At 40.0% G+C, this 27,231-nt stretch overlaps 1 protein-coding gene across 7 annotated transcripts in view; it reads right to left on the bottom strand.

Moving 5' to 3' along the window:
• Positions 1-27,231, bottom strand: part of DCAF8 (DDB1 and CUL4 associated factor 8) — a 40,230-nt gene that overhangs the window by 5,589 nt on the left and 7,410 nt on the right. For 4 of the 7 annotated variants that reach the window (XM_040230117.1, XM_040230116.1, XM_040230118.1 and 1 more), the window contains exons 3-11: positions 20,875-20,949; positions 17,713-18,374; positions 16,611-16,751; positions 15,469-15,563; positions 10,717-10,827; positions 3,766-3,838; positions 3,225-3,282; positions 2,606-2,713; positions 1,110-1,240 (exon numbers count right to left, since the gene is read on the bottom strand). In XM_040230117.1, the coding sequence (XP_040086051.1) occupies positions 1,110-1,240; positions 2,606-2,713; positions 3,225-3,282; positions 3,766-3,838; positions 10,717-10,827; positions 15,469-15,563; positions 16,611-16,751; positions 17,713-18,374; positions 20,875-20,923 (1,428 nt within the window). In that variant the 5' untranslated portion in view covers positions 20,924-20,949. Of the gene's footprint in view, positions 1-1,109; positions 1,241-2,605; positions 2,714-3,224; positions 3,283-3,765; positions 3,839-10,716; positions 10,828-15,468; positions 15,564-16,610; positions 16,752-17,712; positions 18,375-20,874; positions 20,950-22,046; positions 22,203-23,921; positions 24,315-27,231 lie in introns of those variants that run through there. The other 3 variants (XM_040230121.1, XM_040230120.1, XM_040230122.1) reach the window with 2 other exon arrangements.

Here is a 27,231-nt window from a genome sequence, read left to right as displayed (position 1 = left end):
TATGGAAGAGCAGGAGATGAGGCAGGCAACACTGACACATCCCTGGAAGTTCTAGACTCCTCTGCTCATGTTCAAGCCATACAAGCCCTGGATCTATACTGGCTCCAGGTCCCCCACATTTAGTGGAACCAGAAAAGTCTGAAATAGCCTCACACCACGATAAGAGACACACAAGAAGAAATGGGAACCCAACTGCAATGAACCATTCTAACTTTTAATACCTCTCTCAACAAACCTCATCAAGGGATGGCTGGGTTCTCTTACAGCTCCTCAGCCATTCCCGAGATGCTCTTAACCAGACTATCTTGGGTAGTCAGGACAATGCAGCTGCCCCAACTGCCTCTTTCTTATTGTCTGCAGTCTGAAAACCTTATCATAGAAAGCTACTGAATCCTTCCTGACTCTAGGTCTCAAAGGAGGAAAAAAAAATTATGGTTAGCTAGATATATCTTAGGAGGTGACCACCTTTCACTCCCAACTCAAGATCCTCAGGCTTCCTTTTTTGTCTTATCTCTATGGAGGTTGTAGAACTCAAAGGACAGGCAGATATGATATGATAATGGGCTGCAGAGCAGTTAAAAAAAAAAAAAAAAGGTGGTCGGGCAGGGGGCACATATTTTCTCTCTTCTATATATATCATGTGTGTTTGTTATCAATGTACAGACTATATATCCTGATTTTCTCAACTGTCAGAAAAAAAAATTCTCCTAGCTTCTATCTGCTAATCCAGGATGTCATCAAGATTACTACTAAGCTACTTACTACACTGTGTAGGATGGTATGCCCTTAACTCTAATGTTTTTGTTCTGGGAAAAGTCTACAGACAAAGATATCTCAGTCGGGCCAGAGATTCTTCCCTAAAATCCCTCTCTCTTCTTAATAAACCATTCTGTAGAGTTATAGAAGACAGGAAAAGGAAAATAATTTCATTAAAACCTCAGCATCCCCATCCCATAGTATAAAAAGACTGTACTGTCTTTTTATTTAGCTGGCTAGACCTCTAAGACATGGTATTATGTTGTCAAAGTAAGAATTCTGCCGCCCTGCTAAAACCTACCTTAATGACTGGAGAGAGTAGGGAGTCAGCCAGCCCAGCAAACCATACTCACCACGCCTCCCTTGTCCCCCTCCATGAACTGAATGATCTGGCAGGATGATTTCTCCCAGAGGAAGATGTGCCCACAGTCACTACCGCTCACCACAAACTCACTCTTGGGGCCATAGAAATTGACGCCTTTTACTGTAATGATAAATGAGGGAATAAACCACATGAGAGCTGGCATTAGGCCTAAATATTTACCTCACAGGAAATTTATTCACAAATCTAAATCAGCTAAGAGCCAAGAATTTCTTTCACTTTCACAAAATAAATCAAGGGATTATGCATGTAAAATAGATAGATAGAATAAGAATCACACCAAGTCCCAGAGACGATTTATAGTCTCCCAAAGAGGTCCACGGAGCTGAGCAGTTTACAGTCCTCAGCAACAGCTTCTATGGAGCAGCCACCAGCCTTACCAATGCCTCACCTGTTCCAGCCTGAAGGGCCACAGCTTACCCACTCTAAAGCAGCACTGTCCTATGCCTTACAATTATCCTTGGTATCTGTGATTCACTGGTACCCTGTCCATGCTTCCTGGGTCATTAGATGACCTAGGACAGGTGGAAGTTTATGCTACAACTGCCTGAAGCACCTGAGGTGGGCTTGCTACCAAGACTGAACAACAGGACTCCACCCTCTGAAATTAGTAAGAGGATCCAGGAGTCCCAACTGCTATGTCTAGTTCCGTATCAATCATAAAACGGAAACACTTCCTTCTGCATGCCCACGGACCAAGATTAAATATAGCATTTCCCCTCTCTTCTCACAGTTCAAGAGAAAAAGGAAAACTAACTGCTCTCTCCCAGTCAACATTATAACAGACATCTGTTATGAGCACTAATAACAACCAAGAGCAGTGATTCCAACTTGTCTGTACAAGAATCAAACAGGTAGCTTTTTAAAACTCCTAATCAAGTTGTACCCTATACCAATTAAGTCAGAACGGATGGGTGTGGGAGCCGGCTTCAGGTGACTTCATCGTATAGCAAAGTTTGGGAACCACAGACAGAACAAAAAGCGCCAACCATCACTGCAAACCTGGGTGAGGGGCTATCACCATTCCTCCTCTTCTATCTCATGCAAAAGAATTACTTCTTCCTCTTCCTTAAAAGTACAAGCTCACCCCCTATTTTAGGCAATTAGTCTTAGTACCACTAACTAAGGAGGGCTCTCCCAAACTCCCTAGCAAGTCTTTTAATCCTGAAGTTACCTGAAATCATGTTTTCATATATATATACATATATTTTATATATAAGAAATATAGTCAGTCTAGTTTCCTTACACCCAGACCAAGTCTAACGTCACTGCCATGGTGAGAAATGCTCCCGAGCCCTCTCTCCTCTAGCACAGGAGGGCCGATGAAAACTCCAGCCCACTTAGGCTTGTCCCTTGGTGATGGGTAGCCTACTTCTTTAGGTAGTTTATTTGCACAACCTAAATGAGATACTGTGGTTCTTCAAATCAACAGGCTTGGGGTACAGAAACCTAGATAGACAGCCTCACCTGTGGCGTTATTTCTGTGGCCCTTATATCTCTTAATATATTGGGCCCCATCACTGTGAGAGGAGTTGAAGAGGTAAATGTCTTCATCATTGTAACTGGCCAGGAGCTCTGCCAAGAACAAGCACACAGCAGTGAAGGCAAAGGCTGAAAAAAGCTAGGACTAGGAGTTGGGGGTTGGGGTGGGGCTTCTTGCCAGTAGTGCCCCCTCCTAACACCCAGGTATAGTGCCCATCTTACTCAGTTGGAACAGCAAGCAATTCAGGTGTCTAGGGTAGACTAGGAACACGCTGCCAACTCAGGGGTAGCAGAATGCTCAGGAAGATCATACCCACTACTTCAGGAATGAGCCAAAGGCGTAAGAACCTGCTCAAGCAAGTGGCCTGGCCTTCAGGACAGGCCCTGCCAAGGATCAGCCGTGGCATACTGCGAGTGCCTGCCATCTCCAAGGGTCATCTGCTGCGCCCTCCCACTGTGTGCTCACCGTCAGCGACGACTCCCCACGGCTCCACGTGGAGCCACAGCACAGTGGTGAGCACGGGAGGGCACATGCCTCGCTGGCTCAGCAGCTCCCTAGACAGAGGGGGCATGCCAGCCTAGGAGCTGGGCCCTGCTCACGTACCTGTGCCGTCGTGGCTGTACACAAGACAGGTGATGTTTGCTTTGGACTCACTGTTCACCTGCAATAAGGAGCAGATACTGACTGATGCCCCACCCCCCCATTTATTATACCACCTTCAGGAAATAGGCTTTCCTTAAAACTCCCCTGTATCTTCTCCCAGAGTCTGAGAGAGAAAGAGAGAGGCAGAGAGACAGATAGACAGGAGTACAACTGATGAAACTTGACCAAACTCGGGGAGAGGGCTTTCTACTGGCTGTCTTCTGTATGCTAGCCATTTCATATGCACATTATCTTGTTAGGCTTTATCACTGCGGTACAAGGCAGTTATCTGTATCTCTTTTTGTTGGTAAGAATATTGACGCTAAAGGAGGTAAGGTGACTGCCCAAGATCACAAAACTGCTCAATGGTAGAGCCAGGATTCAAATCCAGGTGTCTTTTGACTCCAAAGTCCAAGCTCTTCCCACTAGGTCAACAAGTCTGGTGGCAGGCTTGGGGTTGAGTCAGGGAAGCCTGGAGCCACTGGCCCTTCATGAATCTTACCAGGTGATGAGGGCAGAATTTCTTGAGGACTCCATTGTTTTCATTCTCATCAATCTTCCTCTGGTCGTAAATCCTATAGAAGCAGCAACGAAAATGTCAAAACTTACAAACCACCCTTGAAGAGCTGAAGTTCAATGTAGTGACTAGAACAGCAGTCAGCTGGATGTCAGAACAGATAAAAGACAATTCCCAGTTCAGCTTCTGGCTCAGGCTTTTCCTCAAAAATCTTCTCCTACTCCTCTTCCAAACAAAACTCTTTTATCCAGGTACTTCTCATTTCAAGTAGTAATCCTAAATTACATTATTTTGAAGTGGCTTATCTCTTCTCTCAGCTTTTATATCACTTACTATTTATCTGCACTGAAATAACATTACAGATCCTTTTCTATGTATGCTGCCTCCCCAATACGGTTTATTACTCATGGGCAGAGACCATGCTTTTTGTAAGTCAGGGGGTCCTCAGTCCCAATCCCTTCCTGAAATTTTATTTGGCTAGTTCTCCCTACAACTATTACAAGCTACCACCTATATCTCAAGACTCCCTCTATTCTTCCATCTTTCCCATCAAGCACCGAACTACCTTCACCTTCCCTCATCTTTCCAATCCAAACTTTAATCATCTGTGCAACTACTGACACAAAGATTAGGTGCCAAGTATTATACCAGGTGCTAGAAATACAGTGAGGAACAAGCCACATCTAGCCACTGTCCTTGCACATCAGTGTCCTCCAATCTCAAGCACCTCATCCCTCCAAGGACCCTGTTTGCTTGATTAGCCCTCTTGCTCACCACTGTCTGCTCATTTTCTAAAAATCCTCCCACTGACCTTTCCTACTCTTGCTTTTTCTGTCCCCCCACCACCCCATTATGCCATCAGTTAAATTATGGAAAAGAGCAATCTGCTTTTAACATTTTCATTCTCTCACCCCCTATTCATTTCTCAATCCATTCTAATCTAGCTTTGGCTTTCAATTCACTACTGAAACTACTCTGGCTACAGTCATCAGTAACCTAAACATCAATGCCAACAAGATACTTTTTGTGGGTCTTTCTCTCTTCTTGACATTATTCATTACTCCTTCCCTGAAATACTTTCCTTCGCTGATATCCAACCACAAGCACATGGGCTTGTGTTCACCCCTTAAATGCTAATATTGTTCAAAGGTCTAGTCTTAAGTTCTCCTCTGACTCTATGTAAGGAAATTTTAAAACCTAGAATTCAAGTATATGTGAATGCCCAGAAACTGTGCTTACATGTATTCTTCCAAGGAGACGGGATCATAGTTCTCATACTCTCAAAGAGGCCAGAGACTCAAAAGGGAGGAAGAATTCTGCACTATACTTTCTTCTGGGGATCAAATCCCACTACCAACATTTCAACTGCCACCTATATGTAGACACATGTCTCTCAATGTCTCTCAGGTCTGTGTCTCCAGCCCACACTTGTTCTGAGTGAGCTCTACATTCACAGCCACATGCCAGATGAGTGTTATAATGGAATGCCCAAGACAAAATCATTCTCCTTAAATTAAGATCATTCAAGATTTACCCTTTCCCCCAAATCTTTGTTAATGGCACCATCCTAAATCCAAACCAAAAATCAGGTCCTGTCTTCTCCTATATGTCTTTCCTGTCAACAATTTGTCTTCCTGGGTGTATTTCTTCACTATATCTGCTTTCTCCACTCTTACTCATTTTTTGCCTACATTATTTGTAGTAACCTTCTAACTGATTTCCTTGCTCATACTGTCACCAGAATTACGTCTAACATGAAAAATGTAATGTAAATTCCATAATTAAATCTCTTCAGTGATTTTGTACTTTCTAGTACAAACTACTCAATATGGCTGCCCACCACTTCCCAAAGATCCTATACATTACACACACACACACACACACACACACACACACACAGAGCTATGCTTTCTTGAATATACCATGTCTCATCTTGTTATCCTAATATAACTGTTCCCTTTACTTGAAATATTTCCCATTTGTCTTTAATTTTCTTTTGTGAGAAAGAACAGCATAGTTAATGGTTTTCACCATATTGAAGGAGTCTGAACTGAGTTCAGATACTATGCTACTTACTAGATGAGTCACATTGGGTAAGTTACTTAATATTTTTAATCCTATATATCTGTTTCTTCAGAATCGTCTTTGAAGGCAGAAACTCTATCTAATCAACTGTGTATCTAGCACACAGCAAATGCTCAGTAAATGCTAGGTGAATAAACAAATGAATCAATGTATGTTTGTATTCTCCACAATTCATTAACAAATATCCTGCATAAACAGACTATCCAGGAAATGTTTTTTAAATGAACCAATACAAAAAGAAGACAAATACGAGACTGCTGTACTACCAATTACTACTCTTCAGCAAATATAGCTGCTAACAATCAGATTTGTTTCCCCTCTAAATCTAAATCAACAGCTTTCAAATATCACTAGGTCATTATTATGTTCCCAAGTCATCAAATTAGTTAAAAAAATTTTAATTAAGTATTTAATATTTTGGTGTATGGAACATTTTGTGTTCCTCAATATCTAAAGCTCTTTGCCCTTCTTTTATCTTCCTCTTTCTTCCATAAGTATTTATTAAGAACCTACTATATTCTAGATATGATGCTTGAGACTAGGGGTTGGCAAATTTTTTCTTAAAAGGCAAGGCAGTAATTATTTTAAGCTGGCAGGGCCATCCAGTCTCTGTCAGAGAAACAAATGGCTATGGCTATGTTCCAATAAAACTTTATTTACAAAAACAGTGTAGACTGCTAACCCCTGTGCTAGAAAGTGGTGATACAAAAATACAAAAAATTCTCTTATTATCTGAGCATAGGACAGAAGCTTGTCATTCAAAAAAATTTTTTTTGGTTTATGCTACTTTATTAAGCAATTTTACGTATACAATAAAACAGAGAGCTGTATAGATATTTTCCACACACTCCCCGCCCTCACACATGTACAGCCTCTCCCATTATCTAAATCTCACCAAAATGGTAGTTTTCTTAAAAACCTACACTGACATACCATAATCAAAACCTAGAAGACCTTGAAATCTAAACAAAATCTACAGAGTTTACTCTACATTCTACAGGTTTGGATAAATGTATATTGACATATATCCATCATTAACATCACAGAGTATTTCCACTGCTGTAAAAAATCCACTGCCTATTTCTCTCTCTTGGCCCACCCCACCCCTGGCTATCACTGATCCTATTTCCACAGTTTTGCCTTTTCCAGAATGTCATACTGTTGGAACATATAGTATGAAGTCCTTACATACTGGCTTTTTTTTCCACTCAGTAATATGCATTTAAGATTCCTCCATGTCTTTTCATGATGTGATAGCTCATTTCTTTCTAGTGGTGAATAATGTTTCATTGTCTAGATAAACCACCATTTCACATACTGAAGAACATGCTGGTTGCTTCCAAAGTTTGGGAATTATGAATAAAGCTATAGACATCCATGTATAGGTTTCTGTATAAACATACGTTTTCAACTTCTTTAGGTAAATACCAAGGGGCTTAACTGCTGGATCACACGGTGCCAGTTTTGGAGATACTGTCAAAGTGTCTTCCAAAGCAGCTGTTATCATTTTGCACTGTATGCATTTTCCTGATGGTCATCTTTCCATTCAGTTATCTGAATATCTTCTTAAGTGAGGTGTCTGTTAAGGTCTTTAGCCCATTTTTGATTGAGTTTTTTTTCGCTGTTGAGATTTAAGAGTTATTTGTATATTTTGGATAACAGTCCTTCATCAGATGCGCCTTTTGCAAGTTATTTTCTCTCAGTCTGTGGCTTATCTTCCAATTTTATTGAAAGATACTGTCACAGAACAGAAGCTTTTAATTTTAATGTCATCTAACCTTTCAATTTTTTCTTTCATGGATGTCTTTATAATGTAAGGTCTTCTAGGTTTTCTCCTATGTTATCTTCTAGGAGTTTCATAGTTTTGCGTTTTACTTTCAGATGTATTATCCATTTGGAGTTAACTTCTGTGAAGGGTGTAAGGTCTATGTCTAGATTCAGTTCTTGCACGTCGATGTCCAGTTATTTCAGCGCCATATATTGCAGAGACGATCGTGTCTCCATTTTTTGCCTTCGCATCTTTGTCGAAAATAGCTCAACAATATTTACGGGGATCTATTTCTGGGCTCTCTATTCTGTCCCTTTGATCTATTTGTCTCTTTCACCAATATAATGCTGTCTGAATTACTGTAGCTTTATAGTAAGTCTTGAAGTTGGGTAGTATCAGGCCTCCAACTTTGTTCTTCTCCTTCAATATGGTGTTGATCTTTAGTCTCACCTCACAAACTTTAGGATCAGCTTCTTGATATACATAAAATATCTTGCTGGAATTTTGACTGGAACTGCACTGAATCAACAACTGAAGTTGAGAAGAACTGACATCTCCACATTATTGAGTCTTCCTGTGCCCCTGACACTTTAAATCAAATGAAGAATAGCGTGGGCACTGTCTCATCACCCTCACTGCATGTCTCTGCACAGGCCTTCAGGCCCTCACTGACTTTAAGCACCTCTCTTCCCTCCTCACCTCCTCTCCTGCCACGTGCCTTTAACCTAGTGTTCTCTCAGTATCACTGATAACAACAGGGAAGCAAAGGGACTATTTATTGACTCTGTTTTATAAATCTGGGCCTATACCAAATCCTTTAGCAATAAATTTACATGTCAACCAATCACACTGCCAAATCTATCACAAGACTCATTTATTTGATGTAGTCTCCTTTCCTTCACTCCTGTAAATTCTTACACCAACTCAAGCAGGATTTAGTAGCAGAGACTCAAATCGCTATCACCCTTCACTTGCCTACCTTTTTTCTTTCTCCCTACCGATCCCTGCTTTTTGATCATATTCCAAAAAGCATGGCTCTCTAAGGTTTCCCTTAAATATTCCTTCACAATCCTAAACTAAAATTCAGTATTTACGATGTAAAAGCCTTGAGGATAAGTAAGTGATTTCTCTGTACTCCCTTAGAGGTTTTCCCTCAGGCTAGTGAAAGCTAATAGTGCTATGATATAAAATATTCAGCAAAAGTATTTTCAGATTCATACTGTAAGGTGAGCCTAAAGTTCCGTCAAAGAAATAATCAGAAAGGAGGAATTCCAATATACTCAATGAACTGAAGAGGTGCCAGAGAAATTGAGGATGATGAGAGACGAGCTAGGGTGTTGGAAGGGCCATCTGCTCATAGGTGATCAGTTCAGTCACTCAGTCGTATCTGGCTCTTTGCAACCCCATGGACAGCAGCTCGCCAGGCTTCCCTGTCCATCACCAACTGTGCCTCAAAATTTACATGTGCTTCTGTCAAGTAAATAGCCTATGACATGCTGAGAATTTGGCACCCAAAAAGGGATAAAGAACACAGGCTGATAAGAGTCAGAAGATCTGAGTATTTCTCCTTGTGTCGAAACACTGAAACAAATTTCCAGCCCCATTTTAACCCTCATAAAGTATCAGCTTTGGATAAAGGCATTATCAATTGCAGTTATCAATACAGACAATGCCTCCATTTTCCTCCACACATCAAGGTCCTTGTGGTTGAATTATCTGAATTCACAGACTTTTCAATGAATCCAGAGCTCAGGCAGGAAATCCAAATTAGAAATTTCAGTAAATGCTTTTATTGGAGGAAGTAGCACTTGAAAGGTCCAACAACTAAACCCTTTTTTTGATCAACAGCTTCATATCTTAAAAAAAAAAATCTACTGCTACACATTTGCTATTGGTCAATAGAGGAAAGGAATTTAGAAGGCAATGAAAACAGGGGAAGAAGAGAATAACAAAGTTCCCCAATTCTCTTGCAGGGCTCTTCAATAAATTAAGATCATTTCTCAGGGATTTCTAAAGATTTAGTCCATTCCTGTGATTATTAATAAAATTAATTACAGAATACACTTATAAAAATGGAGAAGGCAATGGCAACCCACTCCAGTACTCTTGCCTGGAAAATCCCATGGACGGAGGAGACTGGTAGGCTGTAGTCCATGGGGTCGAAAAGAGTTGGACACGACTGAGCAACTTCACTTTCACTTTTCATTGTTATGCATTGGAGAAGGAAATGGCAACCCACTCCAGTGTTCTTGCCTGGAGAATCCTAGGGACGGCGGAGCTTGGTAGGCTGCCGTCTATGGGGTCGCACAGAGTCGGACACAACTGAAGTGACTTAGTAGCAGCAGTAGTTATAAAAAATACCCTCTCATTTAAAAAGGAAGATCATGTATTTCACCACTATCAGAAAAACATAAAGTCATTCATTTTTCTATAAACCTCTCCTTCCTCCCTTTCAAACTGGCGATCCCTTGGCAACTAAAAAAATATACTTGAGACAGACCAACTAGGTAGGGATGGGATATAACTGTGACAGAGGGTCAAGGAAACTAACTGCAGTCACATGTAGTCATGGACTGAATCCATAAACTTTTCCCTTAGGATATGCCTCAACAGACAATGTTACAAGAAATGTTCAAAACAAAAATATCACTAAGTATAAAGAAAAGTGGTTCAGGATAAGTTCACAATGAGAATTTCCAAGTCATTTCTGAATCTGAAACCAGTATTCAAAATCTGTAGTGCATGTTAACTTACATATGAAAAATAGTGGAAAGTATTTACTAACTAGAGCACTTGCTAGTAAACCTGGGTTTACGCTAACTACTAGGTGGAGACCTCGATCAATTCATCAAACTTCCTTAAACCTGATAATATCCGAAACATGTCAAGCCATCCCTCAGGGAATGTTAATTAGGGAACAGAATACATCACAGAAGTTTAAACTCTTTGGAAGATGGCAAAAAATCAAAGATGGTGGTTAGTGGATTTCTAGGCAATTCATACCTCTCCAAAAGGGACAGCTGGCAGTACACAATGCATCACAATCTCAAACTCTCAAAGACACAAAACAGCCACAGACTCACCTTACAAACTGGTCTCGTCCACCCACTGCAAATTGGTGGGTGTTGGCAGGATTCACATAGATTGTATACAGCCCCACCTTCTTCTCCTTTTCTTTTGTCACCACCAGTTTCCTTCAAGAGTAGAAAAGTACAAACGTTATATTCTCCCAAAGATTCAGACAGTCATGGCAAGTGAGAACAGAGAGTAATGCAGACACAGCTAGTAAGAACCCAAACAGATTTTCATTTGGAAAGAAAGAAAAAAGTGGTTTTGTTTGTACATTGCAACAAGAAAAGAAAAATATAACCCACTGCCATATATATTTACTAAGTGCTACTTTGGAAATGGAATAGAACATGTAGTACTTTTATGGTGTTCCTCAAGAAGTATAAAATTAAAGGTGTATGAAAGTATCACTCCCCAGAGTCTCAGCCTGAGTCCAATATGATGATAACCAACCTATTCAAGAGACAATACCCACATTTTCCCACCTTTTACTTACAAATATATCTTTCCAATCATCTGGGAGCAGGGAGTGAGAGGAGGATGAATCACAGGAACAGTGGACAGAAAAGACTTTAAGGTCAGAATCTACCTCCCAGATTTCAGAAAAGTATCACTTAAAACACAGTTTTAAAATGCACAAAGGAAAATGGCAAGCAACAGTTAATCCAAAGGGAAACAATATTAGTGTTCCCTTATTTGAAGAAAACTAGGAGAGGAGATTCCTATGAAGACAGCTATTTATAAGGCTGAAAATAATTTCGGAATTATTCTTCTAGTTGTACTACAAAAACAGGTGATTCATGGGACCCCCAAGGAAACCTTACAAAATTTCCATAATTTGTCCCACCTTAAGGGTGGCCCTATGACTACTCTTCCCAGATTGAAGTGTCCAACCTGTCAAATATGACATCATAAGGATTAGTAAATTTATAGAAGACAGGAAAGTTAGTTTACGCTAACTACTCCGGTGGAGACCTCGATCAATTCACCAAACTTCCTTAAACCTGGTAATAACCTCAACAGGTCAAGCCATCCCTCAGGGAATGTTAATTAGGGAACAGAATACATCACAGAAGTTTAAACTCTTTGGAAGGGTTGGACTTTTTTTTTTTTTTAAGTGCCAGATAATATTCTATTATCTGGGTGTACCATAGTTTATCCATTCACCTACTGAAGTACATCTTGGCTGCTCGCAAGTTTTGGCAATTATGAATAAGAGTTTTCATTTTTAATTCTAAGCTTTTGTTCATTTCTGGTGCTGAGAGAAAGAACTATAATTATGACAAGTTTCTTTGTAAATGGTGTTAGCATCCTCTCTACATGGTCAAAGTCATTCCAACCTAAACTGTTCTAGGCAAAGAGGAGAAATTTTATTAATATTTAATTCTAAAATCTCTGTAGTTTTCCATTAAAATAATAGTGTATAGAGGTCATTAAAAATAAATGTTATTAGGGAAAACATAAATACACGTGTACCCAACCCTCAAAAACACAAGGCAGAAACAAATAAAAAAAAGAGTTTCAGGAACAAAATTAGCAATGGAGAAGAGGCAGCTCTGAGTTTTAGATAAGGAAGAGGAAGAGGAGTAGATACTGCTCTTTTCCAGAGTACTGTCTCATTTCCTAAGCAATCTGGATTTTTTCAGAGGGAGAGGGTCAGACAAACATAAAGTTTACCATGCAGAAGCAAAATGAGGAAACCGAGGGGAAAGATTATGAAGTTATTACGACCGCTCCACTGTCATCTAATCCTGACAAAGAACTCAATCTTTCCATGCCTCCATATATTCACCTAAAACAAACAATTCTCTCTCCCAATATATAAATACACAGAGTACCCTGAACTCTCCAGGGAAAATGCAGAGGTATAAATATGATTAATAATGGTAGCAGGGGAAAAAAAAAAGGTTTGACACCAGAGCAAGGTAGCAGACAAAATCATATGAAACAAATTTACCAAATTTTGCCTTAAAACTTGCAATTTTAATGAGCAGGTATGCTCTAAGAAAAAGGGAAATTATGGATCAAACTAAAGGATTCTTTTGAAGAATATCTCAAACCAGCTTCCACTGGCTAAAGGAATACCCCCCCTACAGCTCTAAATCTCTTTTCCTATGACATTAGCCATTTTCACCAGCTTCTAGAGAGTCAGCTATTATGGATACAAAAAGGAAATATTCCTCTAAGTCAATCTCATACAAAAATGCCTAGCATAGAAGCAGATGGTAAGGCACCAGCTTAAGATATTCTAGCCATGACCTTCACATTCAGTCCTTCGACCTCATTCCAGCCTTTCACTAATTCAACCCCTAAAGCAAAAACTTTTTGAAGACCCACTGTCTCTTATTTTCCCAGCTCAGAATCTGGACCCCCTCCTACTATAAGTTCCTCCTATGTTCCCCCGTTTAATTTCTATCCCATCTATTACTGCTTGCATCTGGATTCACTGGTCAACTCTCAGTCAGATTTTCTGCCTACAACATCTCATCACTCATTCCATTATCTGCCGAAGTCATGTGCTCTGCCCATTACTTGAACCAGATTCCCAATTTCTTGTGGGTTAATAGTAGTTTTCCTCTGAATCTGATTCAGAGGATCTCGTTCTGCTTCACAACTCTCTACCAGAGCAGACCAAACAAACTTCTATCATTTTTTCCATCTTTGCCCTTCCCACCCCTCTCTGGAAAACCTGCTAATGTTCCATTATTATCACAGAACCACAGAACTTTAGAACTGAAAATAACAAACATCATTCAGTTTAAGAGCTTAAATGATTTCTCAAAGGTAGATAACTACATGTTAGGACTGAAGGTAGCACCTTTATCACCCAGGCCTGTTCCCTTTCCAGTAGAAGTCCATTCATTCTCTCAACCTTCATGCTCTTGAAGTTTTACATAAATAACCAACATATCCTTTCCACAAGCCGAAGACATTTCCATCTTTTAACCAGTTATTTTAAATTCTTCCACTTTGTAGACAACTTTTTCTATACTAATCTCTCTAAAAGTCTGATAATAATCAGCCTTAAGATTATATCACCTAATTAACATATATTTTACTTGTTTGCTTTGTAAAGGTCAGTGATACCCCTTACTCAATATTGGTATTCACTTATAAGATTTAAGATAATTTTTAAGGGGGGAAAAGATCCGTAAAGTTGAATACTCTGTGGTCCCATAGTAAACTTCCAGTATGGCATATTAAATACATATATATATATAATTTTTAAAACAAACAATACAGTAAATAATCTAGATAATCTATCAACTAGGTCATCATTAAACAAACTGTGGTACACCAATGTTATGATATATATGTCATGGTTAAAAATGAGGTAGGCCTTTTTGGTCTAACGTAGAAATATCTCCAAAATGCATTATAATGTGAAAAAGGCAAATTGCAAGAACATAACATACACGCAAGTTTATATATACATACAATTATCCCACACTGGAGGTCAAAGTGTATATGTATATAGTAAAGATACGTAAATGTACACAAAAAGGACTGGAAAGGCACTGAAAATTTTTAACAACAGTTATCACCAGCCAGGAAAGTGGGAGGCGGGGGCAGTATGCGTAAGGTAGCATTTATATTGTGCCCACGTGCTTCACTACTGCATCCGTACATGTTTTATTACAAGCACAATAAAAATGGAAAAAGTCAACTAATTAGTAGCTACAATTTAACCAGGTATTACCACGGTGCCAGGCTTCTCTGGTGGCTCAGTGGTAAAGAATTTGGCGGATAGTGCGGAGACATAGGTCTGACCCCTGACCCAGGAAGAGCCCACATGCCACAGAGCAACTAAGCCTGTGCACCCCCACTACTGAGCCTGTGCTCCCGAGCCCAGGAACCAAACTACCGGGTCCTTGGACACAACTACTAAAGCCCACGTGCTGCAGCGCGCCCGCGGCCCACAGCAAGAAAGGCTACCACACACAGAAGCCTGCACACGCAACCAGAGAGCAGCCCCCACTCACTGCAACCAGAGGAAAACCAGCGCAGCAACAAAGACACAGTGCAGCCAAAAAAGAAGAACCACCACGCTGCCACACACTATGCTGAGGCACCAAGCACACTTATCAGTAATCCTCACAGAAATCAGAGAGAGAGAGAGTGAGACTGATTATACCCACAGTGAGGCCGAAAAACCTGAAGTGCAGAAAGGTCACATGGGGAACTACTAGTAACGCTCAAGTTAATATCTGACCTAGGGCTGCCTGGATACAAACAAGATGCTATGCTCTTTCTATGGTATCACACAGCTAAAAGCAGATATAATTTACCCATTAGTCTCAGATTCATGTAAAAATGAGCTATGATATGATGAGTTCTACTACAACTACCAATATTTTTAAGAATCACCATTTAATTTTTATGTTTCTATACATAACTGAAGTGAAAATCACACATGAGCATATCTCTAAGCTGCCAGTAACATGCTTCTTGTGGGGAAGCTCAGCGCCACCCAAATGAACTAGAAGATCATCCAGTTATTACAGCTCACAATATAGTAAGACAACTGAACTCTGCTTTAGAAATGAAGCTAAGCTGAATAGTACTTTATTGCTGAGAAACAGATAAACAACAAAGTAAGGAATTTCCCTAAACTAATCCATTTCTTATTATAAACACAAAGGAACTATTTGTGTTTAGTTGAGAATTATCTAGGACATGTGCAATATCTTCAAAACCTAGGACATCTGCAATACTTTCAAGGTCAAGAAATTCAAATTCTGTAAAAATACTATTGCTATACTTACGAAGCTGGTCGGTCTTGTCTGAGGTCAATGGTGAAGACAACTGCATCTTCACCGGCAGACAGGAACGTACAGGGAGAGTCTGGCTCCAGGGCCAACTGAAGGAGAAAAAAGAGAAAGGAAAAGGTTTCTAAAAGATTAAAATTAAAGGTTGTCTAGTTCATTCCTTTACATTTATGAAGGGCTGCATTTAAAATGGCTCAGCAAGACAAAGAGCTAGCTTTTTTTGTTGTAAAATCCCAGGAAAGGTGATTTAATAAGCCCATTTTCTCTTGTGCGTGAATTACTTACAGCTTATTTATTCTACACAAGTCAAAAGCACAGGTGATTTGCTACTTTAACTAAGTCTCCAGGGGATCTGAACAGTGACACCAAAGGAAAACACTGCCATTAGGGCTCATTCTCAAAATCAATTCCACACCCTCACTCAGGTGGGGAGAGAAATGGCACCCAAGTTTCATTCTCTACAGCTTGGTTCTAAAAGTTAGTTATCTAACTAGTAGTCTTAAGAATCAAAGAAATAAGTAATTTTCACATTTCTTGAGTCATCTGGGCCAGAAAAGCTATCTATTTCATATACATTTGGGTCTACCTATATATTTGTGTAGGGTTTATACAAAGAGAGGATCATCTTTTCGTGGCATGGAAGAAAACAGTGCCTCCTCTGAGACTAGGCAGTTCTTGGCTCCTCACTGCCTGCCACCATGACTATTTGGCCTATATTCCCAGCTCTAAATAGGGCTTCCAGAAATAGTGCTGTTTATGCACTGAGTGTTGTGAACAGGAAAGTTGGAGCTCTCATGTATGAGAAGCCAACAGCTAGCACCTTTGAACTGTTAAAATGTTCCAAATACAATAAGAACAAATTTTAAATGCTTGGGAGGCAAAGGGGGCCTCAGGATCTCCAAACCAACCATGGCTCAGCTTAGGAGTTAAGAATAATCAGGTGAATGCTGCATGTGCAAGATTCTGAGAAGTTTTGGAGACTGCTTTTTCTCCAATCTTATCTACAAGTCTTAGGACTGAAAGAAGTGATGCAGGTGTCCATAACAAAGGGGACACAATGGACAGAAATACTGGAGGGCCTTGGCTGAGATCCATGGAAGAGCTAAAATGTACAACCTTTGGGACAAGGGCTTACTTACTTTGTGGGATGCTCCCTTGTGCTGGGCCACACGCTTTGTATTCTTGCAGCACTGTGTAGCAGACAACTCTGCTACCCGAACCTGTCCATCACGGGCACACATGGCCAGGGTGGAATCACCACTGTTAGGAAGGAACTTGGCCTGGATGTTAATTAAAAAAAACAGGACAAGAGAAATTGAAGGAGTGAATCTGAGAGGTAAAAACATGATGACAACCCCAAATCATCCCCTTTTGCTATACAACAGCTGGAAACTTAGACCTCCTGCTCTCGTACAGCTGGCTCAAGTCCAATTTCTTCTGAGGGTTAAAGGAGAAGAGAAAGAATTTCTAATATAAGAGAGCATTTCTGTTGATTCTGGAAGGCTGAACTGGTTTAGGATAAGTACTCAGGTGAACTAGGACTAACCCAGTAAGAAAGAAAGGTAAGGGAAAAACAGAGAAGAATCTTCCTTGATTCAAGAAGTCAACAAAAATTTGCTACAAAGATAAAGGAAACCAGAGGGGATACCGGGGAAGGAAAGAGAACATGCTTAGGGATAAATGTCTAGTACTATATGATGGATGGGCTGATAAGTAAAACTTCCAGAGAATAAAAATGTTAACTTTATCTATCAATGGTTTATTAAATACCAGGCACGGTTCTAACTGCTTAGCTTCTATTGTTATTTAATCTTCATAACTCTGTACGTTATCAGTCCTAAATTAAAGGCAAATCAACTGAAAGACAGAAGTTAAATAAACTTGCCCATAATCACACAGCTAGTTAAGGGTTTGGGCCAAGATTTAAACTCAGTAGTCTGGTTCAAGAGCCTCTGTTCTTATATTATATGCCTCCGAGCATGGCATTAGTGCCTTCCTGATGATTTCCAAAAACCCTTCCTATATAACGAGGCTTCTAACAGTTTCTGTGCTCAAGGAAACAAAGGATTACCATGGGTCTTTCAGTGTATTTAACTGTTCTAAGTCATTAAGGGAGCCAAGGTATGACCAACTCCTGATATCTAATTCCTACCACAACTCACTATCACTCTTCCTTCAGCAGCAGCTCAGGCCTAGCTCATGCCTGACTTTCTCAATTGCCAGTCTGTCCCCTGGCCTCACCTGGAAGACATTGCTCTTGTGGCCGCTCTCAAAGTCCAGCACTGGCTGCCGCCGCACCCAGTCCCAGACCACCACTTTCAGGTCGTCGCTGCCACTGGCCAGCCAGGTGCCGCGCTGGTTAAAGTGCAGAGTATTGACACAGCCAGTATGGCCTTCAAGCCCATGCTGCAGGCGGAAACGCTGCACAAAGACTCTTGCCCCACAAGCCTCATACACAAAGCGGGCACTTGAACCCAGCTCCCGCTCCCGAAGGGCAGGAAGGGCTTGCCAGCGAGGTCGGGGCAGGGCTGATGTCTCTGAGGACACCCAGTCTTCCAGGGCCCGCTCATCGTCTGATGAGTCCTGGTCACGATTGGCCCGCTTGCGCTGCACACGACGACGAGGATGCTCCTCCTCCTCTTCCTCCTCCTCCTCCGAGCGGTCGTGGACTTGGCTCTCGTCATTGACCGAGTAATGGCCGGTGTCCTCCATGCTGTCAGAGTCCTTGTCTTCACCTGAGCTCTCTGTATCTGTGCCTCGACTCTCTGTGCTGGTGCGGTTGGGGCCACCATCGTCCCCGGTCAAGCTCAAGCTCAGGTCTGAAGCCTCCACTTCAATGCCTGAGGATGTCTCCCTCCCCTCCTCAGCACCAGACATCTCCTCTGGACTGCTAGACAGGCTTCCTGCATGTTAGTAAGGAATGGGTAGGTGAGGGGGCAAAATAAGGAAATAAGATAGTGACCAGAAGGATTTCCTCTCCATAGTCTAAAAAAATCATCACATCATGAGACCCATAAACCAAAACTGGTCAAAAATGTTTTCATTACAAATGCTTATAAACAGTACCTTCTAGAGGGAATCCAGAAAAGATTAAAGCCAGAGATATACACAAAGAACTGCAGGGCACACAAATGAGAACCGTAGGACAACCAAAGATTATAATAAATTCTCAAGAAGCAAAGCACTGGCAGATTTTATTAAAGTATGCCTGAGCCTAACTACCTTAGGCTCTGTTTTGCTAGATGGGCATCCATTAGTTAGAGCAATTAAACTGAATATAAGGCAAAAGAACAGCCATTCCCAGCATGAGTTGGCTTGAAAAGAAAAGTTTATCACATTCTAGGTCTGCCATACTGGTAGTTATACAATAACTGGGTCACTTTGAGCAATATAATTCCCAACAGTCAGATACGAATTCTCTTATCTAACAGCCAAATTATATACCAGTGAACGAATTATATACCAGATACGAATTCTCCCATCTAACAGCCAAAACACTCAGGCAATGTTCTGGAGCCCACAGGGCTACAACTTTCAAACTAAGGTCAAGGTGTAAAGAAAGGAGGGGGCAAATGAGAATTTTAAACACTGCTTATGGCCTCCTTTCCTCAGATGACTACAAATTTTATCCTGCCAGAAGTAGAGGCTATGACGAAAGGCTGACCAGCTATGTGTGACCCTGGGATAGCTATTTAACCCTAGTACCACACTGATGGTCTAAGGGTTCGAAGCAGGAGTGTCTTCTTGCTTAGTCATCTGGGTAAGAGCAGTAATTTCTGAAGCTCTTTGAAGCAATGATATCTCTTCTCAATGAACTCTTAGACAAAGTCTATTATGGAAAACAGATAAACACATATGTTTTTGGTTCAAGTAGTGATGAAAGGCTGGAAGACACATAAACACCTGCTTTCAAAAAGCACTTCAACTCGAGTACAGTGTGAAAACGGCTAGGAACTGGAAGGAGGAGAAGTGCAGCAATTTGCTCCTAGGAACTACATTTGCTGAGGTTCTTGTGTGCAGTGAGAAAGACTAATACATGTGGTTTTTGAAATGAAATTGCATTTGAGACTGAGAGTGGTGAGAAGGGATAAAATTTCACACCCATCACTTCTGGGGAGAAGAAAAAAATAATACATCAAACCTCCTAGCACATATTGTTAAAATTATGATTAACAAACAAAGATGACTTTGGGGGCCTTACCACTTTAAGATAAGGGCCAGAGCATATCACAAGCTCAGTAAGAGGACCCTAACAGTCAATGACCAGATACAGCTAAGAGTTGGCAATTTTTTTCTATAAAAGGCTCGATAATAAAAATTTTAGGCTTCACGGGCACAAGTACTCAACTCCATGTTGTAGCACAAAAGCAACCATAAATACGATGTAAATAAATGAGGCTTGACTGAATTCCAATAAACTACAAAAATAGCAGCCTGCAGGCCATAATTTGCAATCCCTGATCTAGCTAATGGCCAAACTCCAATTCTATATCTCAAACCCCTCTAGAATCCTGTGTCTTTCAACTATGCCCAGTGAAAAATCTTAATCACTCTCCTTTACAGAAAATAAATGAGCAGCGGTGGTTAAGAAAATAACAAAAGGGGTAGAAAAACAGCATGTTGAAGATCTCCCCTTCCCTTACTCAACACTTCATTGCTCTACCAATTACATCAACTAGAATTTAGCCTATAATCCTAACCTACAAGGTGCTAAGGAATACTGGACTCTGTACTGCCCAACTGTAACTATTCTGAAGGACTTCCTCTAGCTTGCAAGTTGGCTCCGAGTTGATGCACTGGTCAATGACCTAGTGGTAGCCATATTCTATTAGAAATTGATATTCTGCCTTCAAATATGCCCTAATATGCTATGCTATCCTAAGTCACTTCAGTCGTGGCCCTAGACCCAATGATTTAATAGTTTTTCCTAAGAAAAGAAAAAGAAATGAAGAAAAAGGAAGAAGGAAAAAAAGCCCCAATCCCAGTTATTTATAACCATCTCTTATCTAATCTATTGAACTATGATCTACCATGGAAAGAGACCTCTCCTTGTAACCGGGGAGGTCTTGCCTTCCCAACAACTAACTACCTTGGTTCCACCACCAATTAGATCTTCTTTTCCTCTTTTATTAACAGCATCTCCTAGGTTTTGTTCACCCTTACAAACTTTCAGAATTCCAAACCACTTGACCTCTTAGAGGCACAACTCCATTACTGATCTTCTGAAAACAATCAAGATAAAAGTTGAAGGAACAAAAGTACCAGAAACAAAAAGGTGTTTCCTATGTACTTCCAACACTCAAAACAGCACAGGGAGAGTTCACTCCCTCCCTTAAAATCCAGGTCTCCATTCTCTTTTCAGTCGACAGCAAAAATAGCTTCACCTTCATTTTGGCCCCTTACCATTAGCTAAGTCTGTTTTGCCATCTGTGCTGCTCCCTTTGCTGGACATCTTGAATGATATTTACTGTAGCCAGCCTGGATTGAGGAGAGAAAGAAAATGAAAAAAAATCAGGAAACAATCTGGGAAAGATGATAAAAGGCACCAGGAGATTTAGCGATGTACAGCCTTTGTCATTTTTATAAAAATGATTTTTTGGTGTGTGCTCAACAGGGCTTCTCAGTTGCTGAAAATTATGTCAGATATTATCCCCTCGTGTCTAAATTCCATAAAGGGACATATCTTTGGGAGGCCAACTGCCATCTCTTTTCCTTAACAAGTAACTGGCAGTGATTTTTCAGATGGGGAAGAGGAACTGAAATAAATCCTGGAACAGCAGGTCTATATCAAGTGACAGGTATTGCAAGCAAGCAGTCTTAATACAAAGAAAGTTAGCTTCAGCACTACCCTCTTAGGCAAAAATCTTGTTGTAAATATTCATCGTATGTATCCACAAAGTTTATACAACATTTGTCTTCACAACATGAAGAGGAGGGGCAGAATGAGTATCTTTTTACATACAAAACAGCCAAGATAGAAGAGACTGAGCTCTTGATATAACACCTTGAGATTTATGGCCATTCAGATGCCTAGTTTCAAACTTACAGGCACAGATACAAACTAAGGATTATAAAAAAGAGAGTCAAATTAGAACCCAGGAGCACCCTACCCCTAAAAAAGAACCTAAAAGTTTTCTTTCCCTTACGACTAGTCATCAAATGCAAAGCTGGAGAAGAAAAGAGCAACATTTCCATTAAAACCATCTCAGTCCATTTCATAAAATGGCAAACACTATTTCACCTAGTTCCACCAACTTTCACCAGATTTGTCTGTTTAGCAAGGCCCTAACTAGGAACTGGGGTACCTAACTTTATTCCTTTTATATTCCTTTAATACAGTCATTATTTTTTCAGGGCTTCACTCCGACCTTAAGCAAATTCCAAAGAGCAAAGAATATTATTCAGACCAGAATTCTGTTAAGCCCTTTCAGTGCGTTGGACAAAAGGCACTGGTAAAAGACAAAGTATGATTATGACTCCAGTCCTTGTACCCAGGCACACTGGCCTCTAATCTTTCAACAGCCCTTTCATTCCCATAACAATTATCCCAGAAGCAGCCCCATCCTTTTCCTTACCCCCTACTCTCTCTACAGAAATCCAAGTTGCTTCAGAGAAAAAAAAAGTATCCTCTGCCAAGAGACAGCTGCCCAAAACTTGCTCATATTAGGCCAGGACGAGGCAGTAGAAATAATCCAAGAGCAGGACTGAGGCTGAATTTGAAGGAGGGACACCTGGAAGGGTGATGATGAATGACAATGTCAACAAAAAACAGATCTGTGAAGCCACATCAAGAAAAACAGAAGAGCTATTTGCAGAGCAGGCTATTTTATTCTTCCTACTTCAATGATGTATTTTTTTGTACAGTGTTCTCCTCACACAACACTTTGTTTTTTCCTCTCAGTTGTCCCTGTGTGTATTCTTTGGTAGTGCAGCAGTATCTTCTTCCCCACCTAGGGCTTAAATTAATTACATTAACTGCAAGTGTCTATGGAACAGGGAAAAATAGTTGTACTACTTTAAGATTAAAATCTAAGGTCACAGACATACCTTATGGTCAACTGCTAACAGAGTTGTTTTTTCATCTCAAGAATCAAAACTGTCAACCACACCGTACTTCCCACCTCACTAATATCCACTCCTAGAAAAGTAGTAAAGTAGCTCCAGAGACCCTTATTTCAAAACTCAATCTCATCAACTTCTACAGAAGCCCAGACTGCTTGAACTTCAGTCTCATAATGGCTCTAGAAAACATTTGCTGGGCCGGAGGAGCCAAATGCCTAATGCTTACTTAGCTCTGAGAACCGCTTCTCAGAAAAGGAGAGCCATGGGGTTCAACCTATACCCAGAAGTTGCAGAGAATGTCTGCCTTTTGGGAAACTGGTTTAAGGTTCTTGCAAGGAGGGATCTTTTCTTTGAAGAAAAATGCTGACAGAATTTACTCCTAAATTCAGAACAGAACATGGTCTATGTCAACTCTGTTTAATCACTGAGCTGATAGCTTCTAAAGGTGACATTTTAGGGGCCATAGAGTCTAGTGAAACTAGTCATAGGCTGAAAATTAGAAGTGCAGGGTTCCAGTACTAGCTAAGTTTATTAACAAACTTTGTGACATGACTTTGGATGTGCTGCTTAATCTTCTCTGGGCTTCACTTTCTTTTTTTGTAAAATGGTAATTACAGAGATGGTACAGGTAAGCAGAATTATATGTTAAAACTTCTGTAGAGGATGTTCTTAGAACAGTGATCTCAAAACTGATTATGAACGTCTATCAGTGAAAACTCTGTGCATGAACCCACATTTAATCAATTCACATTAATTACTGAGCTTGATTTTTCTAGAAAAAAATTTCACTGTTCTTTCCCTGTACACCACTGGATCATCTTCCGTACCCACACGAAGTGAAGTGGAAGTCGTGTCCGGCTCTTTGTGGCCCCAGGAATTATACAGTCCATCGAATTCTCCAGGCCAGAATACTGGAGTGAGTAGCCTTTCCCTTCTCCAGGGGATCTTCCCAACCCAGGGATTGAACCCAGGTCTCCCATATTGCAGGCGAATTCTTTACCAGCTGAGCCACAAGGGATGCCCTCCATACCCCATGGGGTACATACATTCCCATTCTGGGGGACCGCTTCTCTAAAAAGCCAAGAAATGATGACAGTGATAAAACCACAATTACTTTTGGGATGAGTTGTTATTATATAACTGTCAAAATGAAACTTAAAACCATCTCAACACTATGGCAGAAATTAGAGTAAGTGCCCAAATTAAAGCAGGCTAAAGTGCTATGACTGTTCCCTAGGTCTTAAGTATACGAGTCACTCTAGAATTTCTACCATCACCAAAAAATGCAATCTTATCTTATCATCTGAGTTTGGGAACCATATCTGACCCAAACGTAATTACTTTTATTCTTTAATGCACTCCATTCCCAACAAATCCACTGTTTTTACCTTGATCATTTTCCATGTAAAATCCAGTCCAGAGCAAACCAATCTGAGTTTGGAAGAGCTCACTGGCCCAGGTAGCTGGGGGAGTTAATCAGACTAGCTCTACTGCCTGTGCTCTAAAAATAACCATAACCCCTGCCGAAGGGAAGGTTAAAGAGGAAACTATGGGGGATGGTGAAAAAGACCCAGGTGTCATTTTAATTTCTACCCAAGAAATTCTAATGACTGAGATTTTTCCTGTCTTAAAAAGGCCTTAAAGTTTTGACCAAATACATGATAAAATATTAGCTAAAAATCAAGAAGAGGGGGAGTTAATCCAGGATGTAAGAGTAGTCTGTGGAAGAAGCACCAAACAGCTCTTGTTTAAAACCATTGGGGCTGCTTTCTTATCCTAACACTGATGCAAGAGCTATACAAGAGACCAGGTATACTAGAACAGGACATCCAAATGTAAAAAAAGAAACAACTCAATTTGTACACTGAACGATATACAAAAACTAACTCAAAATGAATCACAGACCTAAATGTAAAAGCTAAAACGATACAAATTCTAGAAGAAAACAAAGTAGATAACCTTTGTGACATCGGGGTAGGCAAATATTTCTTAAGACAGGACAAAAAAGCACAAACCATGAAAGAAAAAGTTAATTAACTGGCTATATCAAAATTAAAAATCTACTCTTCAAGAGACACTGTTAAAAAATGAAAAGATGAGCTATGGATTGGAAGAAAATATCTGCAAAAGACATATTTGACAGCAACAGGAACATATTTACAGAGTCTCGCACCTAAATAACAATCACTTGAAAAAGATGATCAACATTATGAGTCATTAGGAAAATACAAATTAAAACCACAATGAGAATCCTCTACACACCTATTAAAATAGCTGAAATTTAAAAAATAATAATAATGAAAGTTTTCTTTATCAAGTGCTAACAAAGGGTAGAGTAACTAGACTCTAACACACCACTCAGAGAAATGTAAAATGCTTTGGAAAATGGTTGGTTTGACAGTTTTTTTAAAATAAAGTTAAACATACACTTACATACAACCCAGGAATCCTACCCAGGTACATACTAAAGAAAAATGAAACTAAGAATGAAAAATCCATCTAAAAATCTAAATGGAAATGTTTTAAGTGACTTTACTTAGATCCATCAAAAACTAAAGTATTTTTGAGCTAGGTCATGGATAAACAAACTATGGTCCATCACACAACAGGCTACATCTGAGCAATAAAAAGAAAGAACTACTGATACACACAACATGAATGGATCCCAAATGTGTTATGCTACGTGAAAGAAGCAAGACTCAGTTACGTAGTATTACTTCATTTACAGGACAGTCTGGAAAAGATAAACTACAGGAACACAGAGTCACTGCTGGGATATGGGGGAAAGGAACTAACAACAAACAGTCATGAGAAAACCTTTTGGAAAGATGAAAATGTTCTGTGCCTTCATCGCAGTGGTGTCACAGGACTATGCATTTGTTAGAATTCATAGAATAGGTCAATGAAACAAAGGGCAAATTTTACTGTATGTAAATTATCAATCAATCTGGCCAGAAAAGAGAAAGGGGGTGAAGGGGAGGAAATTCACGCAAAGTGTTAAATGACAAGATACAACCCAACAATTAAAAATACTAGACTCTCGAGCTTGTGATTATTAACAGAAGCTACCTAATAGTGGTCAATAGGTCACAATAAATGAGAGCAAAATGTCAGGTCTTCTTGCCTGAAAATGAAAATATGGAAGAATTTTTGTTGCAAACAAAGCTGCCTTCTTAGAACCCCATTAAATGTTAAGATAAATCCTGAACTCATAAAAGTCTTCAACCCTATTGTCTAGGTGACAACTAACAATATCAGAAGCTTAAAGTAGTCCAAAGTAGTTATAGTGGTTGTACTATTAATCTGTATACATATGCCTTCTACCTTGATAGAAATTTCAAAAATTTCTCTTTCAAGTTCAGTTTAATCCATTTGGAGTCTAGGGTCTACAGAAAATGGTCTGATAACTCTACTCTACCTCAGTTTCAATTTCTGAACAATATTACTGTTCCTGATCCCTTTACTAAGACCTGAACTTAGCTTCAGTGAGTTCTCTTGAGTTCCATAATCCCAGCATTCTCTTGGGTCCATCCAGCTGTCTCATTTGGCATGTCTCATTCTGCAACTCAAGTTCCCAACTTTCTTACATAGACACCCATGTTTAAATGAGACAAGGTCTCAGAACTTCCTCTGAAAGTGAAAGATGACGGTAGAAACTACTTCAATTATTAGTAAGACAGATATCTGAGAGCCACACAATCCCTGGTTCCTCTTGAGAGGACAGATGTCCCACACCACTCATGACTGAACAGCTGTTCAGGGTTGATCTCCATCCAAAGTACAAATTTGCTTTTCAGTGTTGGGTCCCTACAGTCCATCTGGAATCAACCAGTACTACTTTCTCCATAACCAGTTTTTGCTTTCAAACTGAAATGACTCATTTAAATTCATTCTCTTTACCTTACTACTCTTCTACTTTAAACACTTCTCCAAGTCAACCTTCCCAACTCCAGCTGCCAGCCCAACTCTAACCGTACAGTGTTTATTAATCAGACAGAGAACCTTAGGCTCTGAAATTCAAAGAATGACCCCAACGAAGCTGAAACTCATACTATAAAAATCATGTTTATAGCGGGGCTACTCTCTATTAAAGTAGTTGGAGGTGTTATTAATAAATACACTATACTGTCTCCTCTGGTAAGCTGGAATGAGGAGCAGAAACTATAAATGTTTCTGGGATCAGGGACATTGATCTCTATTCCTATCCTGCAGAATATGCAACAGCACTGGCTAGCCATACAGCAGCTCAAGCCTCCCTTTTTTATCTAAATGATAGGCCTCTGGCACCACCCAGTGGCCCACTTTACTGAGAAGTGCTAGCAATGCAACAATGTACAAGGCAAGACAGGAGCTACAAATACAAACAAGGCGGTCATGATACCTTTTGTAGCCAATAATCGATTAGGAAAAACAGGCATACAACTGCGATGTAAGAGACACAAGTGTTAGTACCATTAAAAAAAAAAAGGAAATGCCATGGTGGTCCAGTGGTTAGGACTTTGCTCTTTCACTGCCATAGCCCCGGTTCAATTTCTGGTTGGGGAACTAAAATTCCACAAGCCACGTGGTGCAGCCAAAAAATGGGAAAAAAAAAAGAAAAGAAAGAAAAAAAAAATGAAAAAAAAAGAAAAAGAAAAGATAAATAGAATATTGTCATCGTTCAATAGAATAAGGATTATATTGTTTCAGGGGGAAATA

This window comes from Oryx dammah, unplaced genomic scaffold, assembly GCF_014754425.2.
Source record: "Oryx dammah isolate SB20612 unplaced genomic scaffold, SCBI_Odam_1.1 HiC_scaffold_28, whole genome shotgun sequence".
Classification (NCBI taxonomy): Eukaryota; Metazoa; Chordata; class Mammalia; order Artiodactyla; family Bovidae; genus Oryx; species Oryx dammah.
This window is presented reverse-complemented; position numbering and strand designations above follow the sequence as displayed.